Source organism: Bufo gargarizans, unplaced genomic scaffold (assembly GCF_014858855.1).
Source record: "Bufo gargarizans isolate SCDJY-AF-19 unplaced genomic scaffold, ASM1485885v1 fragScaff_scaffold_585_pilon:::fragment_2:::debris, whole genome shotgun sequence".
Lineage (NCBI taxonomy): Eukaryota > Metazoa > Chordata > Amphibia > Anura > Bufonidae > Bufo > Bufo gargarizans.
In genome coordinates, this window is record NW_025334144.1 from 441,321 (window position 1) to 460,162 (window position 18,842).

An 18,842-nucleotide genomic window follows, 5' to 3' on the forward strand; every position below is an offset into this window, starting at 1 on the left:
CAATTCAGCTGTATCTCCAGTCCTCCAGCCATATATTGGAAGCATTCTGTAGTTCATGAAACTGTTTTAGGATGTTTTCGCAGTAATTTGTTGTAATCTGAAGCATCTGACTGGATGTGGAATGCTTCATTGTTTTTTTCCTTTACTTCTAGCACGAAGTATAGTTGGACAGTCTGCGTTTCCCATTTCAGATCCATAACTGGTTTAAGAAGCTGAATATATGGAATATTGTTTGGTTATTTTCTAGTAAGAGTTCTACTATACTGGTATTCTGGATGTGCAACTTTTTGCCAAATCTTTTCATTTTGTTTTAGACCATCCATGAGAGATTTGGTTTGGAGTACCAAACTAGGGCAATCTCAGTTAAAGGGGTTATCTCACTAAGCAACCGGTTTTTAAAATGAAGACTGGATGGCTTCTCTATCCCTAAGGCAATCGTCTGTTATCTCTGGAGGATCGGCTGTTATCTCTGAAATATAAACTGTTATGGGGGATCAGCTGTTACTACTGGAGGATTGGCTGTAACTCAGGGATCAGTTGTTATCTCTGGGGGATCAACTGTTATCACTCAGAATCAGTTGTTATTACTGGTGGATCAGTTGTTATCACTAGGAGGTCTGCTGTTATAACTGGGGGATCAGCTGTTATCACTTGGGATCATTCATTATCACTGGGGAATCAGCTGATATCACTGGAGGATCATTTATTATCACTGAGAAATGAGTAGTTATTGCTGGAGTATCAGCTGTAATGGCAGCTGCAGGGGAAATATAACATTACATGGCGGCTACTGGAATGAATGACGAGCCATAAAATGTGTTAGGTGTGCCCAAACGATGATTGGTTTTATAGAGCAACACTCTGGCACAAAGTGTAGAGAAGGGGGTTCTTGTTGTGAGACAGTTCTCATTTGTAATCTCCATCAATAATGTGAGGTATTTCAACTCTTATAGCAAATAAGCAATTTACCTAAATCACCAAATCTTTGAATCTTGAATGGGGCATTTAGATGGTGCAGATGAACCTACTACTATATCATTTCCTATAGATGCTCTTAATTTATTGTTCTCCAGTAGAAATGCATCTGAGAAAATTATTTTGCAGATAGGCAAATTTACAATTATGCAGCAATTTGTCCCTTATGTAAGAAAAAGGGTCTGAAATTAAAATCTATAGTAAAGTCTTTCAGGCTACATTGTCTTCTAGGTGTGAAATACTCTAAATGTGTCACTCCATAGTAGGCAAATTGTTTTCCCTGTCCAATACTACAGTGTTTGACTTCAGAAGCTCCTCATAAACCAGTGAAAGAAAAAAAACATTTATAAATTGCTGGTCTGAAGAGCCAATGTAACCAAAATAAAATATCCAATACAAATAACCAATTTACTCTTTAGTTCTGATTTGGTGACATCTAGTGGTGAATTTCCAGTCTGGCATGGTATAGTAAGAATAGATTATATACAGATGTAAAGATGTTGGAGTGGAAAGAAGATGCAATATTTGCGTGAACTTGTTGAAATTCGTTTTGTGTCCTATTCGCCAAATTGGTCAAAAGTTTGATTCAGGTCTGCATTTATTCTACCCAAATCAAAGTTGCTGCAATTACCCTGAAGGTTGGTATATTAGGTCTTCTAGGACTTTCTCCCCTTTTTTTATTTATTTTAAAATGTTTGCTTTTTCTCTCTCCCCTTCCCCTTTAAAGAGTTTTTCTGACTGTTTCATACTGGTGACCCATACTTTGTATAGGTCATCGGTATCTAATCAGTGGAGGTCGGGAGCACCACAGCATTCTCGCAGCTTATCCTAGGCTAGTAATGTCACGTTCATAGGTCTCTTGGTCTAGGCACAGTGCAGCCCCAGTCAAGTGAATGGGGCTGAGCTGTGATACCAAGCACAGGCGACATACAGTGGACGGCGTTGTGCTTGATAAGCTGTGAGGAGACCACGGCTCTCACTGGAGCTCAGCTCTTTCTGTTATAGGAACAAAAGCCTTGGATCAGTCACATGGTGGCCACTAACAGTGCCCGACAAACCCAAATGACCGCAATGGGGTCCATTGAGATTCTGTCTGGGAGCCCGCATTTTACTGGACAACATAGTGCAGCATGCAACTCTGTGGATGGGGTAGCTGCTAGAGAGAGACAGCTATGTGACACATAGAGATGCTACAGCAGCATCTAGTGAGTTTTTTGGGCTCCAGAAATCCAGTGCTGGATTCACAGCTACACTGCCCAGTACTGCTGTATAATGTCCTCCATGCTGCAGCTCCTGAACATGTGCTACAGAGAGACGGGGAGAAGGCTCTTCCCTTATCTGTGTGTTGTGTATGTGGACATTATAACAGCTAGTCTCCAGCCCCTCAGAAACTGCCCTCAGGGAAAACTGACAATTAGATATTTCATAAATAAATACATTTTTAGATTTTATTCCTGTGTGCTGGATGCCTTCCACTATTGCAACTGAATTAGATATGGAGTCTGCAGATGGGAAAATTCTAATACTGCAGAATACAAGTCACATGATGGCCTGATATAGCATTGTTTCTCATGTACGCACATATCGCACATATGATAGCTTATTCTGAAAAGTCACCTGAATGACTTGGAGGACCTGAAGGATGTGAAGGCTGTTCCAAGCCTTAATCTGTGGTTTATTTTGTAGTTCAAGGTTGAGTTTGAAGTATGTTTTGGAGCTTCTTGCAATAACTGGCCTGTTTTCAGTTTCAGTATATTATCTGACTGTGGGACTTGGAGATGTTGATATCAAGCAGAATCCATTTTCCCTGTATCCACACTTCTTTATTTCCAGTGTCACATAACCCCTCAGCACAACTATGATCTTTTCTTGAAATGCTTCTCCGTTTTTCATTTTTAGCAGTTGTTCGATCTCGGTTTCTTTGTACCACAACACTTCATTCAGGATATTCCCTGAAGTGAGACATTTGGGTTTTCTGCTGGCTCTTGCATATAGGTCATGTCTGTACAATATTGGATGCACTGAAGCGATACACCACTACTTCATCCACCTTCCCAACTCTCAATGTTGATTATTTGGGATTTTAGGGTTACTAATCACAGATCCGCTTCATTTATTTTACTGATATGCTGTGAATATTTCTTGTAGGGGACAGAGAGACACGTGAACTTCCACCATGGCATCTAGAATCGGACTTCGTATGCAGCTGATGAAAGAACAGGCTCAGCAGGAAGAGCAACGTGAACGAATACAGCTGCAACAACAGCACTTCATGCAGCATCACATAATGCCTTCCACTGCCACGCCTGCCATCAACACGCCTGCATCTTTTCAGCCTCCACCACCAGTTCCCATGGAAGTCTTGAAGGTAACATTTGTCTAAGTGAGATTCTATGCAGGGGTGACATCCATTGCAAAAATCTGCTTCCACTTTCAAATCCACAGCAGAAAAATCTGCTACAGCGCATGTGAGTGGGATTTAGAAAACCTGCCATTTGTATTGAACTGTTCTTTTTGTATATTTCCACCGCCATACGCCGTACTTGAAAACAGAAGTTCGCTCATCCCTAATTACAATACATTTCATTTCTCTTTTCTCAAGAAGCAGTCCTTGGCTTATAAGACTCCTCTGCCAACTTAGCGTTCTCCAAAAGGAGTAAATTAATTGCCCCAGTTCCATATCAAAGGTGTCTTACCCAGCTAAATCATGAGGAGCAAAAACCCAGAAACAGCTGTCAGCAGTTGGGTGTCTTATGTCCAAAGTCATTGTTCCAAGGCCTGTTTGAAAGGGTGGAGATTGACTTACAGGGTAGCCATCCAATAAGTGGCACTAGAGAGCCAGCTTTTTGTCCTCCTGTATAAAAGCTTATTTATCATGTTCAAAGACAATTGTTTTTAGAGACATGGTAAAGAACTTGGTTAATAGCCTAATATTTAAGACAAAGCCATGAGATATATAAAAAAAAAAACACCCAGATGGAAGTGTTTTATGTAGTGTCCAATATCTTCCCAACAACAGATAAATATGCTCCATTGATTGTATTTTGCTTTACATCTAAAGCTTTTTTTCTACCATAGGTTCAAACCTACCTGGAGAATCCAACCTCGTACCATTTGCAGAAGTCTAGAGACAAGAAGGTTCAGGATTACCTGTCTGACACCTACGGGAACAAATTTGCCTCCCAAATAAACCCACTTAGACTGTCTCCAAAACCCCCTCCTGCTCCATCTTCTCCTGCACACCGTCCAGCACGCCTTTCATCTTCAGCAGGAAACAGTGCACCCAACAGTCCCATGGCCAGAATGAACCTGTGCTCCAACACAGAAAGAGAAGTGAGTGATTTAAGAAGGTCTTTGAAGTCTATTCGATAGTGTATGCATAGGGCAGATTTTTACCTTTTAGCACTATATGACGAAGAGCCTTTTAAATACATACCATTACTTATCCTAAGTTAAGGCCTATTTACACAGGCCAGTGAGCGGGAAGGAACTTTCATAGGAACATTAATTTGGCCAATAATCAGTCTGTCTGAACAACTTGGCATTCAGCCGATGCTTTATTGTTGACCCATCAGATCTTTTATGCAGATGCAAAAATCATCTTTTGTCTGTAACACATCTCCCAATGGAAATGGAGATATGCTGCTAACAATAAGCAAAAAGTTTGGGGGAAGAAAGATTGTACTAACAGTCATGGACTAACTAACTTCTCCCATGAACTTTGCATCACCCCGAGTGATGGCCTTTTAAATGGGCAAAATCAACTTGTTCTGTAGTTGATGGGTGCTCGTTATGACCCCACAGAACAAAAAGGCACAGATATGAATGTGTGCTATTAGTCTTTTAGGATGTTAAAATTAAATAAAAAGGAAGAGGGCAGTAATGAAACATATCTAATTGATATTGTCTGCAAATTCAGGTGAACTACTAAATAGGGGGCCAAGTAAGGGAGAAGGCTGAAAAAGTGGTGGAATCTATTGAGTTATTCGCAGGGGTCTGGCCATCTCAATAGCCTAAGTATATTTAGGTTCATAGCCATAATAAAAAGTCAAAAATCATAGGTTGAATCCCGTAGGAAACAGGGTACATTCCTGCATAGTACTCCCCAACAAGAATCACTGCCAGTTGTACAGTGAGATAATTTTGACCCCTCAGAATTTCATAATCGGGCATACCAGAGCCTGGTACCTCTGTGTTTATCATGTCTTGCTAATTTCCCAGTCTCCATCATATGAGGGGATGGATAGTGTGTGCATGGACTACATTGCTTCTATGGTTGCTTATATACATAAATATGACTAAAACCAGAGTGGGTGACAATCCCTGCTGCTTCTTTTCAGATGGATGACGTCCTTGATAACATCATAGGTCTAGATGACATGTTTGTGTACACAGAACCTGCCCTTTCCATGCCAAACACGGTATGCATGAGTCATTCTGAAAGTTATTTGCTGTACATTTTTTCTACATGTATGTATTCTCATCATTCTTTTTGCTTGCAGTTGCCATTTTCCAGTAGTCACTTGGGGCTGTACAGTGATAATTCACGCCTCAGTGATACTGTAGTAGGGGTCACTAGCAATTCCTGCCCAGCAGACCTACCTATCAAGAGAGAGCTAACAGGTACTTTACACCAGTATGTAATCTAATACTGTGCAGAATTATTTAGCAGACCCATAGAAATTCTGAACATATGCAGATTACAGTTTTGGATGCAAGCAGAGGTATGATTAAACTGTAAAAAAAAAATTGGCACATGATTAAAGGGCTTCTGTCACCCCATTAAACCGTTTTTTTTTTTTTCTTTACTAATAATCCCTACACTGCGATCTCATCATACATAAGCTAATTAATGATTTTCGTTCAGTAGAATTTGTTAAAAATCGATTTTTGAAATATGTAAATTACCTTGCTACCAGCAAGTAGGGCGGCTACTTGCTGGTAGCAGCCGCATCCTCCGATGGTAATGACGCCCCCTCAGCTTGTTGATTGACAGATCCCGTCCGCTGGCCCTTTCTCTGCTGGCCCTGCCTGTTTTGATTCAATATCTGGCGCCTGCGCCGCGGCCGTACCTCTCTTCAATCTGCGCAGGCGCACTGGCTTTGTGACGTCATCGGCGCAGGCGCATTGAGGATGGAGCGGCTGAGCGAGTGGCCGCCTCTCAGTGCGCCTGCGCAGATTGAAGAGAGGTACGGCCGCGGCGCAGGCGCCAGATATTGAATCAAAACAGGCAGGGCCAGCAGAGAAAGGGCCAGCGGACGGGATCTGTCAATCAACAAGCAGAGGGGGTGTCATTACCATCGGAAGATGCGGCTGCTACCAGCAAGTAGCCGCCCTACTTGCTGGTAGCAAGGTAATTTACATATTTCAAAAATCGATTTTTAACAAATTCTACTGAACGAAAATCATTAATTAGCTTATGTATGATGAGATCGCAGTGTAGGGATTATTAGTAAAGAAAAAAAAAAAAAACGGTTTAATGGGGTGACAGAAGCCCTTTAATGAGTTTGCAGATAAGTATGGGCAAGTATGAAAGGAAATGAAAATAATAAGAATCACTTCACCTGAGCACTACTTTTTGTAACTGTTAGGGCTTGTTCACACGACCGTGCTGTGTTTTGTGGTCCGCAAATTGCGAATTCACAAAACACAGATGCCGCCCATGTGCCTTCCGGAATTTGCGGAACGGAACGAACAGATGTGCCTTCCGGAATTTGCGGAACGGAACAAACGGCCCTTCATAGAAATGCCTATTATTGTCCGCAAAACGGACAAGAATAGGACATGACTTATAATTTTTGCGGGGCCACGGAACGGTGCAACGGATGCGGACAGCACACAGAGTGCTATCTGCATCTTTGTGGCCCCTTTGAAGTGAATGGGTCCACACCCAAGCCTCAAAAAATGTGTCTCGGATTTGGAACCAAACCATGGTCGTGGGAATGAGCCCTTATACAGATAAATTTGTGTTAACCCATTCTACATGTGCCTCGCAGTTGCCAAGGGGTGTACAGCCATTATTGACATCTCCCTCTTCTACTAACAGCCGGGATTGGAGAAAACGTTGATCCCAGCTGTTTACCCTCTAAAGCTCTGACAAAAAGAATCAGCTCTATTTGACATTCTCCTGACAGCTACTACATAAAACCGCCTGGGCTAACAGTTTTATACTAATGGCTCTGGGCCTAGCACAGGATTAAAGGTAAAAGTCCTCTAATGTGGTAGAAAGAAAGTGATAGAGAAGGGCCGCTGAAAGGCAAATGTAAAACCTACGGCGTCTCATGTCAGCTACTGTCTATGGAGAGTTGGAAAAGCCAGAGGGATGTGTTTTGCATCATGCAGGTAGATGCGCTTTTATTTTAAGCACATTGCATTGCTGTTGAACCAAACGTCTTTAGCTTCATAATTGACTCTTTTTGTGTTTGTGCTGAATGTCCTGTGTTTACAGATGCTGAGAATCGCGCCCTTGTACGTGAACGTCAGAAGAAGGACACACACAACATGAGTGAGTCATAGCACTGAAAACTCCTTCCTTCTGCGGCATGCCATTTGCTGAGCATTTAGCTTACACATTATTTCAAGTACTGTTTAACATTTGTAATAAAAAAAAGGGCTGAAAAGCCTCAGTTATTCATTATTATATGCTGTAATATTTATTCACTCTTTTCTGTTTTCAGTTGAGAGAAGAAGACGATTTAACATCAACGATCGGATAAAGGAGCTGGGCACTTTAATTCCGAAGACGACTGACCTGTACGTCTGGTAATAAAAACTAAATAAAAAATTTTTCTCTGTGGAAACTGATTTCTTAACGTTTGGAAGGCCTTTAAGCTGGTAAATCTTAAGTAAGGAGGCAGTGAAAGTGTGTGCTGATCAGCTGGATCTTTAGCAGTTTCCTGGGGGGTTTTAAAGGTGTTTTCCTGCAAAACAAAAAAGTATGCAGCGGGGTCAGGGTGGCATGCTATTCTGCCACTGCCTGGATTCCTGCCTTGAAATGCCGCTCAGTGAATCACTGGCTGAGGCGGGTCACCACTGCTAGCGATTGCCTGACAGAAAGGAGCTGGAGGTAGAGAGTAGTGGGGACTTGGACAGTACCGGACTGGCAGCAGTAGGGAGCCACTCTGACACTGCTCCATACTATTTTTGTTTCACTGGAAACAATTTAAGACAACTAAAAAGCTTTGAAAAACTGGCATTGGATAAAAGTTGTCAAAATCCACCAATTTTGGTGTGATCCGCTAATGATCTAATGTGATGAGGGAGGAAAACTTTGTACTTATTCATCTAATAGAAATTGCAATTTTTTCTATTAGATTAGTGTGGAATTCAACTAAAACTTATCGAATAAGAGGCATATTGATGAAGAGTCAGGCCCCATACTTCACCCTTCTGCTCCCTTCTCACATCAGTAACTCGGCTACTGGTTACGACCATAGCTAAATATACTTGGAGTTTGTAGGCTGAAATAAAGTGAGATACACCGTAGATACACTGACCCTCCATTTCAGTGTCCATGAAGGGTATAATGCATCATATCATAAAGCCTATATTATTAACAATCCATAAAATATAAAAGCAAATGAAGCTTAGTATAAACATATTCTTGAGGATAAGTTTCAGCCAGCAAACATCTTGACGATTACTAAGCTTTTCCTCCATTCTTAGCAGTGATACCCGCTGGAATAAAGGCACCATCCTGAAGGCATCTGTGGAATATATCAAACACATGCAGAAGGAGCAGCATCGGAGCCGTGAACTGGAAAGCCACTCCAAACAACTGGAACAAGAGAATAAGCAGCTGTGGCTTCGGGTCCAGGTGACTTCTGCGTGTCTTATGTCACTTTGCAATAGACACGTAGACTGTTCATTAATTGCTAGCCATGCATTTGCTGCATATATACAGTAGTTTGTGTGGTAGCTGAAATGGTCTCATTCACTAATAGCTTGGCTAGAAGAAAGGGAAAAAAGGCACAGTCCCTCATAATGCAGCATCCTCCTTTACATAGTTAATACAGTAGAAAAAAGACAAGTTCGACCAAGGCCTTTATAAATTGCTATAAAGGACACCTGTCAGCAGATTTGTACCTGTGACACTGGCTGACCTTTTGCCTGTGCGCTTGGCAGCTGAAGGCATCTGTGTTGGTCCCACGTTCATATGTGCCCATATCATTGAGAAAAATGAAGTTTTAAAGTATGCAAATGAGCCTCTAGGAACAAATGAGGCATTGCCGTTACACCTAGAGGCTCTGCTCTCTCTGCAACTGCCGCACCCTCTGTAATTTAATTGGCCCTGGCCAGGGAGCCTAGACGTCATCACGCCTGGCCTTGACTTTTCCTTAAGTCAATCAAAGTGCAGGGGGTGTGGCAGTTGCAGAAAAAGCTGAGCCTCTAGCAGTGTCGTGCCGGGGGAAGGGCGCTCTGCCCACAGTGTCGGATCTCAGGGGGTGCCAGAGCCTAAAAGCAATGAGCGCCTCCATCAATATAGATGGAAGCGTTCATTGCAGGAGCACAGGGAGCTGTGGTCCTGTCACTCAGCTCCCGCAATAAATGGTGAAGCAGGAGGATTTCTCCCCGCTCCACCATTCAGCCTGCAGGCACAGATCGTGCTGCCGGACTGTGTAGGCCGAGCCTGCAGCACAGAAATCGGCATGAGCTCCGCCCACACAGTGCTGCAGAGTGATCTGTGTCTGTAGCGGAGAGAGGACTGTGAGCTTCAGGAACAGGACGAGGTGAGTAGGTACTGTTGTTGTTTTTTATTCAACACAGGGTATTTCTACAAACCGGATTCCCAAAAAGTTGGGACACTAAACAAATTGTGAATAAAAACTGAATTCAATGATGTGGAGATGGCAAATGTCAATATTTTAGTTGTAATAGAACGTAGATGACAGATCAAACGTTTAATCCGAGTAAATGTATCATTTTAAAGGAAAAATACGTTGATGCAAATTTTCACGGTGTCAACAAATCCCCAAAAAGTTGGGACAAGTAGCAATAAGAGGCTGGAAAAAGTAAATTTGAGCATAACGAAGAGCTGGAAGACCAATTAACACAAATTAGGTCAATTGGCAACATGATTGGGTATAAAAAGAGCTTCTCAGAGTGGCAGTGTCTCTCAGAAGCCAAGATGGGTAGAGGATCACCAATTCCCACAATGTTGCGCAGAAAGATAGTGGAGCAATATCAGAAAGGTGTTACCCAGCGAAAAATTGCAAAGACTTTGCATCTATCATCATCAACTGTGCATAACATCATCCGAAGATTCAGAGAATCTGGAACAATCTCTGTGCGTAAGGGTCAAGGCCGTAAAACCATACTGGATGCCCGTGATCTCTGGGCCCTTAAACGACACTGCACCACAAACAGGAATGCTACTGTAAAGGAAATCACAGAATGGACTCAGGAATACTTCCAGAAACCATTGTCAGTGAACACAATCCACTGTGCCATCCGCCGTTGCCAGCTGAAACTCTACAGTGCAAAGAAGAAGCCATTTCTAAGCAAGATCCTCAGGCGTTTTCACTGGGCCAGGGATCATTTAAAATGGAGTGTGGCAAAATGGAAGACTGTTCTGCGGTCAGACGAGTCACGATTCGAAGTTCTTTTTGGAAATCTGGGATGCCATGTCATCAGGAACAAAGAGGACAAGGACAACCCAAGTTGTTATCAACGCTCAGTTCAGAAGCCTGCATCTCTGATGGTATGGGGTTGCATGAGTGCGTGTGGCATGGGCAGCTTGCATGTCTGGAAAGGCACCATCAATGCAGAAAAATATATTCAGGTTCTAGAACAACATATGCTCCCATCCAGACGTCATCTCTTTCAGGGAAGACCCTGCATTTTTCAACAAGATAATGCCAGACCACATTCTGCATCAATCACAACATCATGGCTGCATAGGAGAAGGATCCGGGTACTGAAATGGCCAGTCTGCAGTCCAGATCTTTCACCTATAGAGAACATTTGGCGCATCATAAAGAGGAAGGTGCAACAAAGAAGGCCCAAGACGATTGAACAGTTAGAGGCCTGTATTAGACAAGAATGGGAGAGCATTCCTATTTCTAAACTTGAGAAACTGGTCTCCTCGGTCCCCAGACGTCTGTTGAGTGTTGTAAGAAGAAGGGGAGATGCCACACAGTGGTGAAAATGGCCTTGTCCCAACTTTTGGGGGATTTGTTGACACCATGAAATTCTGATTCAATGGTACATTTTCTCAGTTTAAACTTTTGTTCTGTGATTTATGTTCTATTCTGAATAAAATATTAGAAGTTGGCACCTCCACATCATTGCATTCAGTTTTTATTCACGATTTGTATAGTGTCCCAACTTTTTTGGAATCTGGTTTGTACCATGGTGGGGGCACAGAGGGTATTTCTACCATGGAGGGGCACAGAGGGCAAAATTACTGCAAAGGGGGCACAGAGGGCAAAATGTCTGCAAAGGGGGCACAGAGGGCATTACTACTACAAAGGGGGCACAGAGGGCAATACTACTACAAAGGGGCACAGAGGGCAATACTACTACAAAGGGGCACAGAGGGCAATACTACTACAAAGGGGCACAGAGAGCATTATTATTACTACAAAGGGGCACAGAGGGCATTATTACTTAAAAGGGGGCATAGAGGACATTACTACTAAAAAGGGGGCATAGAGGGCAATACGACTACAAAGAGGGCACAGAGGGCAATACTACTACAAAGGGTGCACAGAGGGCATTATTACTAATACAAAGAGGGCATTATTACTACTACAAAGGGGGCACAGAGGGCATTATTACTACTACAAAGGGGGCACAGAGGGCATTATTACTAAAAAGGGGCACAGGGGGCATTACTACTACAAAGAGGGCACAGACGGCAATACTACTACAAAGGGAATTACTAGTATTAGGGGGGTACAATGGGCATTACTATTATAAATGGGATACAATTGGTTTTATAACTATGAACTATGGCCTACAGGACTCCTCACACCTACTAGTTGCTCTCCACAAGGAGAAACGGTGCTCATCGGACCAACAATGACAAAATTCATTTGGCAAGAAATGTTCATTGGTAATGTGTTTCAATGCTGTATTTCTTCATATGGCAAGAAATCTTCATTGGTAATGTGTTTCAATGCCGGATCTGCTTCTTCATCAGACAGAATCATTCTTTAATATTTTCTTCTGTCTTTCAGGAGCTAGAATTGCAAGCACAGGCACATGGCATTCCCACAAGTTCTCCTCGAAGTATGAATGCTGGGCCAGTCAAGCAGGAACCTGAAGCAATGCCTATGGTTCAGCAGCAACTTACAGTCCCACAGCAGGGACAATACCAACAGCAAATGGACTTTTCATCAGGGCTCAGTTACCAAAACACTGCCTGTGCAGACAACTCTTTTCCTGCTCTCTCTAGGACAGAACTAGACCTCATGCTGATGGAGGACACTATGCTAGGTTCTGATCCCATGATGACCTGTGATCCTCTCCTGTCAACCCTTTCTCCCGGCACTTCAAAGGCCAGTAGCCGACGAAGCAGCTTCAGCATTGATGAGGTAGATGGCCTGTGACAATATAAACTAGGAATGGAAAATCTATTCTACCCTGTGACTTTCCCACACAATTGTCCAAAATCACACTGCCTTATTTATGGGACAGTTTAGCAAGAAGGTCTCAAGTACAAAATTTTATGCATAGCCATTATGTGCCGATATACTCAAACTGTACCGCCAATGGTGGATTCTTCAGCTGAGTGAGCATTTAAAGTTATTTGGAGAACCTGTATTCAGCACTCCACACATCTTCATGCTGTCGCCAGACTACCTAAGAACTACCCAATGCCTACACGCCTGCATGGACCAGCATCATCTCTTGTATCTTCTACCACTGCTGCTGACGTATCTGAGATATGCAAGAAATATTTGCCAAGAAACCAAAGTGCCTTCACATGTTGAGCCGAGCAGGACCTGTGTCCTGTGTGTGGTAGTGAATTTAGCGGAAGGCTAGATTTATCATTTCTAAATTAAGAATGTGATTAAGAATTACTGGCATGATGTGTGGTTGAGTGCGATTGGGGATAGTACAAAAATAACAGGTATAGGTCATCATATGAATGTAAATGTACAGTGCCTTGCAAAAGTAATTGCCCCCCTTGACTTTTTTCGTATTTTGGTGCCTCACAACCTGGAATTAACATGGATTGTTTGAGGATTTGCATCATTTAATTTACAGAACATGCCCACAACTTTGAAGATGTTTTTTATTGTGAAGCAAACAACAAATAGGACAAAATAACAGAAAAAGTCAATGTGCATAACTATTCACCCCCTAAAGTCAATACTTTGTAGAGCCACCTTTTGCGGCAATCACAGCTCCAAGACGCTTTGGATAAGTCTCTATGATCTTACCACTGGGATTTTTGCCCATTCCTCCTTGCAAAACTGCTCCAGCTCCTTCAGGTTGGATGGTTTGCGCAATTTTTAAGCCTGACCCCAGATTTTCTATTGGATTGAGATCTAGGCTTTGACTTGGCCATTCCAACACATTTACATGTTTCCCCTTAAACCACTCAAGTGTTGCTTTAACAGTGTGTTTGGGGTCATTGCCCTGCTGGATGGTGAACCTTCATCCTAGCCTCAAATCACGCACAGTGTGGTACAGGTTTGCTTTAGAATATCCGTGTATTTAGCACCATCCATCTTTCCCTCAACTCTGACCAGTTTCCCAGTCCTGGCTGCTAAAAAACATCCCCACAGCATGATGCTGCCACCACCACCACACCATGATGGTGTTCTTTGGGTGATGTGATGTGTGTGTTGGGTTTGCTCCAGACATAGCGTTTTCTTTGATAGCTAAAAAGTAAAAGTTTAGTCTCATCAGACAGGGCACCTTTCTTCGTACATTTTGGGAGTCTCCCACATGCCTTTTTGCAAACTCACAACGTGACTTTTTGTTTTTAGCTGAAAGTAATTGCTTTCTTCTGGCCACTCTGTCATGAAGCCCAACTCTATGGAGCGTACGCCTTATTGTCGTCCTATGTACAGATACTCCAGTCTCTGCTGTGGAACTCTGCAGCTCCACGAGGGTTACCTTAGGTCACTGTGCTGCCTCTCTGATTACTGCCCTCCTTGCCCGGTCCGTGAGTTTTGGTGGGCGGCCGTCTCTTGGCAGGTTTGCTGTTAAGACATTTTCTTTCCATTTGGTTAAGATAGATTTGATGGTGCTCCTGGGCATCATCAAAGATTTGGATATTTTTTTATAACCTAACCCTGACTTATACTTCTCAACAACATTGTCCCTTACTTGTTTGGAGAGTTCCTTGGTCTTCATGGCAGTGTTTTGTTAGTGATGCCTCTTGCTTAGGTGTTGCAGCCTTTGGGGCCTTTCAAAAAAGGTGTATATATGTAATGACAGATCATGTGACACTTAGATTGCACATAGGTGGACATCATTTCACTAATTATGTGACTCTGAAGGTAATTGGTTGCATCAGAGCTTTTTATGGTCTTCCTAACAAAGGGGGTGAATACATACACACATGCCAATTTTCTGTTTTCTATTTCTAAACAATAGCTTTATTTATATATTTTTCTTATTTCACTTCACCAACTTAGACTATTGTGTTCTGATCCATCACATAAAATTCTGATTAAAAAAACATTGAACTTAAGGCTGTAATGTAACAAAATATGAAAAAAAGTCAAGGGGAATGAATGTTTTTGCAAGCACTATATGTGTGCGCATATGGCCTATCCTTGTTTAATGGATGACAACCATCTTATTTTACCAGGGTCTGTACTGAGCAATATTACACAGGACCTGTTGTCACATATAAACTTATAACCACTTTTTTATTGTAACTGTCTAATAAGTATCTGCTGGGATTGAGTAGCTGCCCAGGGTACAGGTGCCTTAATGTTTCTTCCTGACTGCAGGATTCAGCAGTACTTTCAGAACAGCATGCCTGTTTAGCATGGGTGTTTGGTAAAAATATTTGCAGGGTAACCTTTGCGCATATTTGCCAAGTACATTGTGGAACCTAGTTAAAGTTGCCAGGATCAGCCAATGGGAGAAAGGAGAAAGAAGGATCCACCATATTTAAAAGCTATGTACACCTTCGGAGGCAATTTTTTTCATGATTGCATGTTACTCATTTTGGGCTAAAAATCTTTTTTTCAATTGATCTTTATTAAAAATATTGAGCCATTCTGTCACAAAGGGTCAACAGTTTTTCTAGCTGTGTGAATCCCACTTTCACTTTGGCCGGTCATCTAATAACCCTTATCTCTAAATTACTAAGAAGACATAAACACTTATTTGAGCCAAATTCTTATCAGTAAGATGATAATTGAGCTTTAATAAGTGTTTATAGGGTCAGAGAGCAGAGATAAGGAGTCCGTCAGCTCCCTGCCTGACGAAAGAGAGAAAATTCAGATCCTGCTAATAGAGCATCTCAGCTCTGTACAGAGAAAAGGACTCCATATTTTAATATAAAGACCAATTGAAAACTGATTTTTACCTCATAATGAGTACAATGCAATAATAAAAAATAAAAAAATGCCCCCAAAGGTGTACATAGCCTTTAATTTCAACATGCAGATCCTATGTTCTCCCAGGAGATAAGCTTATTCCTCTCTTCCCTTTAAGAATGCATGTGTAATGGAGGAGGACAGTCAAGAGGAATAGCTATCAACCAAATGAGGATTCAGCCAGTGTTGTGCCTAGCATGCATGGGATTTTATGAGAATTTGGCCCTAATCCTGACACACATGAGACAATACAAAATGCCTAGAAAAAACTTCCCACATAATCTGAAAACACAACGATTTTCTAATTGTTATTGTTCACCACACTTATCTCAGAGTCACATGACCCTTTCACATGACCTAAGCCTCAGTGGAGTCCACACATTCTAGGACAGGGGTCAGCAACCTCTGGCACGCTAGCTGTTGTGAAACTACAACTCCTAGCATGCTCTATTACAGGAATAACTGAGATAGAGTACATGCTGGGAGTTGTAGTTTCACAACAGCTGGGCTTCCGTAGGTTGCCGACCTCTTCTCTAATCATTACTATTCAGCCTTAGTGTTTGAGATTGACCTTATTCACACTAAAGATCCCTTTACATGGGATAACACAGCAGTAGATTGTCGGGAGGGAAGCGTTCCTTCCCGACAATCTGCTGCTCGCTGGTGGAGGAGACTGCTGCATTTACATTAAGCGATCACTCTTCACCATACTGATTTGTTGTTTGCCGGCAGCAGATTGTGTTTACACAGCACAATCTGCTGCCAGTAAATAACGATTTTTGTATACGCACAAACGATCGGATCACTCAACAGTACATTTACACCGCCAGATAATCGCTAACTAGTGATTCTATGAAGATTCTTGGCCCGTCTAAAGGACCCTTGAGGATATCTTGTTTTCTGAGAGAGAGAAGTCACTACCTGTAATACTATGTCTCCAAACAGTCATCTCTTAAAAATGATCAAGACAGGTCATACTAAGAACTGATAGTTGACAGCTTCTGTATTAGAACTTTGATAAATGCTATAGGGCCCTAAATTGCAGTATACTTTACACATACTGGAGTAGATTTACTAGTAGTGTCTAACCAACATTTTACACGTGCCATTGATTAGGAATGAGCATTCCTAGGAACATTTATTCGGTTGGCCATCGGCCTGTATTAATAACCCACCAAAACATTGTCAGCTGATTGGATCTTGAATTTTCATTGGTAAATCTGCATCACTTTTCTATTTCCCTTAGGTTTGTTCCAGATGTAGGTTTTGCAGAGTTAGTTAATGTGATTTGAGCCAGCAGATGGCATATAATAGGTTGAATTACTGTAGATAAACCTTACTACAGTTATCTAATCATTCTCATGATACTGGGCCTTATGCAATTTCAGAGAGGTTTCATGTATACGGCCTTACGCACACGACCGTAGTTTTGGTCTGCATCCGGTCCGCATTTTCTATTGATCTCTCCTGGACCCGTTCTTTTGTATGGGTCCCCAAAAAATTTGAACAGCACATAGTTGGCATCCATGTGCTGTCCATATCTGTGTGGTCTTTACGCAAATTATAGAACATGTTCTAATTTTGTGTGATTTGTGCGCAAGTATAGCCAGTTCTAGTAGAAAAATACGGTATGAACACAGTATTTTGCGGATTCCTGGTTTGCAAACCACAAAATGGATACAGTCATGTGCATGAGGCCCAAGTATAAAATAGGTATAACAAGTAGGATACAATCCTATATGGTTTTACTTGAGGCAAGCTGTGTCATAATTCTTCTGCAGAGGAGTCTCCTCTGTAATAGTCACCTATTACGTGTAGCACTGGATTTGTGCTTCCTGCTGTTGGTAAGTAAAGCAATATATCTCTTAATACATTAATACTTGTAATCCACCTGCTAATACACAGAAAGCCAGTCTTCTAGACTTTACTGCCTTCACTGCCACCATAGTGACTACTGTAAGTGACTTTTTCTTTTGATGGAGAAGCCCTTCTCCTTGACTGAGGGGTGCACTTCCCAGATGTTCTGTACTGTTAAACGTTCATGTTGTTTCCATTACTTAATCACATAATAATCTTTTCACAATGCCGCTGTATAATCTGTATTTCTCTCGTAATTTTATTTCCCGTTACTTTCCAGCAAAAGCCACTAGAGGGTGCTGCTTGTATTAAAGAAATACTGCAGAAATCTCACGTCTACTTATTTAATGACTGTGTTTCACTGATATTCATGCATAAAATATATTTAAAGAAAAGCCATCAACCGTTGCTCAAGATTGTGTTTCAAGTGGTTTACCTAGTTAAAAATATTGATTGTTTCTCCTTAGACCATCGATATCAAGTGGTACAACTTTCAGCACCCCATTCATTCAAATAGGACAAAGCTGCAGTACCCACACTGAGTGTCATTCTGGTGGCATTCCTGGGTATAGAGTGATGTGAACAATGAAGAGGCCACAGTGCGTGTCCGAGCACAGCGGACATGTGGATGCCAAGAGTAAGAACCCCAACCATCTGATATTGATGGCCTATCCTAAGGATAGCCAATCAGTAGTGTTGCCTCAGACAGGGCTGCCATCAGGTATTTTAGGGCCTCATACTGGCCCTTCTCACATTCATAGTCATCACAGCCATTTTTTTTTTTTTTTTTCGCATTAGGCCATTTTGCCATACACATCAGTATGATTTAAATTCTAGTATCTTTTATTTTGGGTAAAATCAAGCAAAAAATTATGCCATTTTTATTTATACCATTTACCAATCACCATAAATACTGTGTTCAATATATTGTACAGGGTAATGTGATTACAGGGATACCAAATAGTATTTTGTGATATTTAATAGTAGGTGCAAAATTACATTTATTGTATATAGTAATATTAACTGCAGTACAACATAACTTATTACTATAAAAGAAAAAGACTGGAAAGTAAAATTTAAGTTTTTCTGCTATAACTTTTAGTAAACTTTAGTTCTTGGTGGGATCCGAACCCTGGACCTTTTATATAGCAGGCAAAAGACTTACCACTAGTCTGTAGGATTGCTCTGTTCTGCAAAAGTAAAATTTTGTTTGTTTAACCCCTTCCCGACCGCAATCTGTATATATACGTGATAGCTGCACATACCCCGTGCAGCTACCACGTATATATACGTTCTGGCAGCTCTTTAATCCAAGCGCTGCAAAGCGCTTGGATTAAAGCTTCTGCCCTGCCCTGTATGCTGTCACGGACAGCATACAGTGCAGTAATGCCGGCAAGGGACCAATCAGAGTGGCCCCTTGCCGGCAATCGATCCGATTGGTTAGTCTGTGCAGACTAACCAATCGGGTCGCGGCAGTGATAAAATGACGGTTTCAGGCTC

The 18,842-nt window shown here is 41.8% G+C and overlaps 1 protein-coding gene across 3 annotated transcripts in view; it reads left to right on the top strand.

Annotated features, from left to right (window-relative positions):
* Positions 1 to 13,200, top strand: part of TFEB (transcription factor EB) — a 39,648-nt gene extending 26,448 nt beyond the window's left edge. The window contains exons 2-9 of one of the 3 annotated variants that reach the window (XM_044273320.1): positions 3,124 to 3,343; positions 4,054 to 4,308; positions 5,316 to 5,396; positions 5,478 to 5,598; positions 7,424 to 7,480; positions 7,653 to 7,737; positions 8,644 to 8,791; positions 12,156 to 13,200. In XM_044273320.1, the coding sequence (XP_044129255.1) occupies positions 3,152 to 3,343; positions 4,054 to 4,308; positions 5,316 to 5,396; positions 5,478 to 5,598; positions 7,424 to 7,480; positions 7,653 to 7,737; positions 8,644 to 8,791; positions 12,156 to 12,527 (1,311 nt within the window). In that variant the 5' untranslated portion in view covers positions 3,124 to 3,151 and the 3' untranslated portion in view covers positions 12,528 to 13,200. Of the gene's footprint in view, positions 1 to 3,123; positions 3,344 to 4,053; positions 4,309 to 5,315; positions 5,397 to 5,477; positions 5,599 to 7,423; positions 7,481 to 7,652; positions 7,738 to 8,640; positions 8,792 to 12,155 lie in introns of all 3 variants that reach the window. The other 2 variants (XM_044273319.1, XM_044273321.1) reach the window with 2 other exon arrangements.
* Positions 13,201 to 18,842: the final 5,642 nt, after the last annotated feature.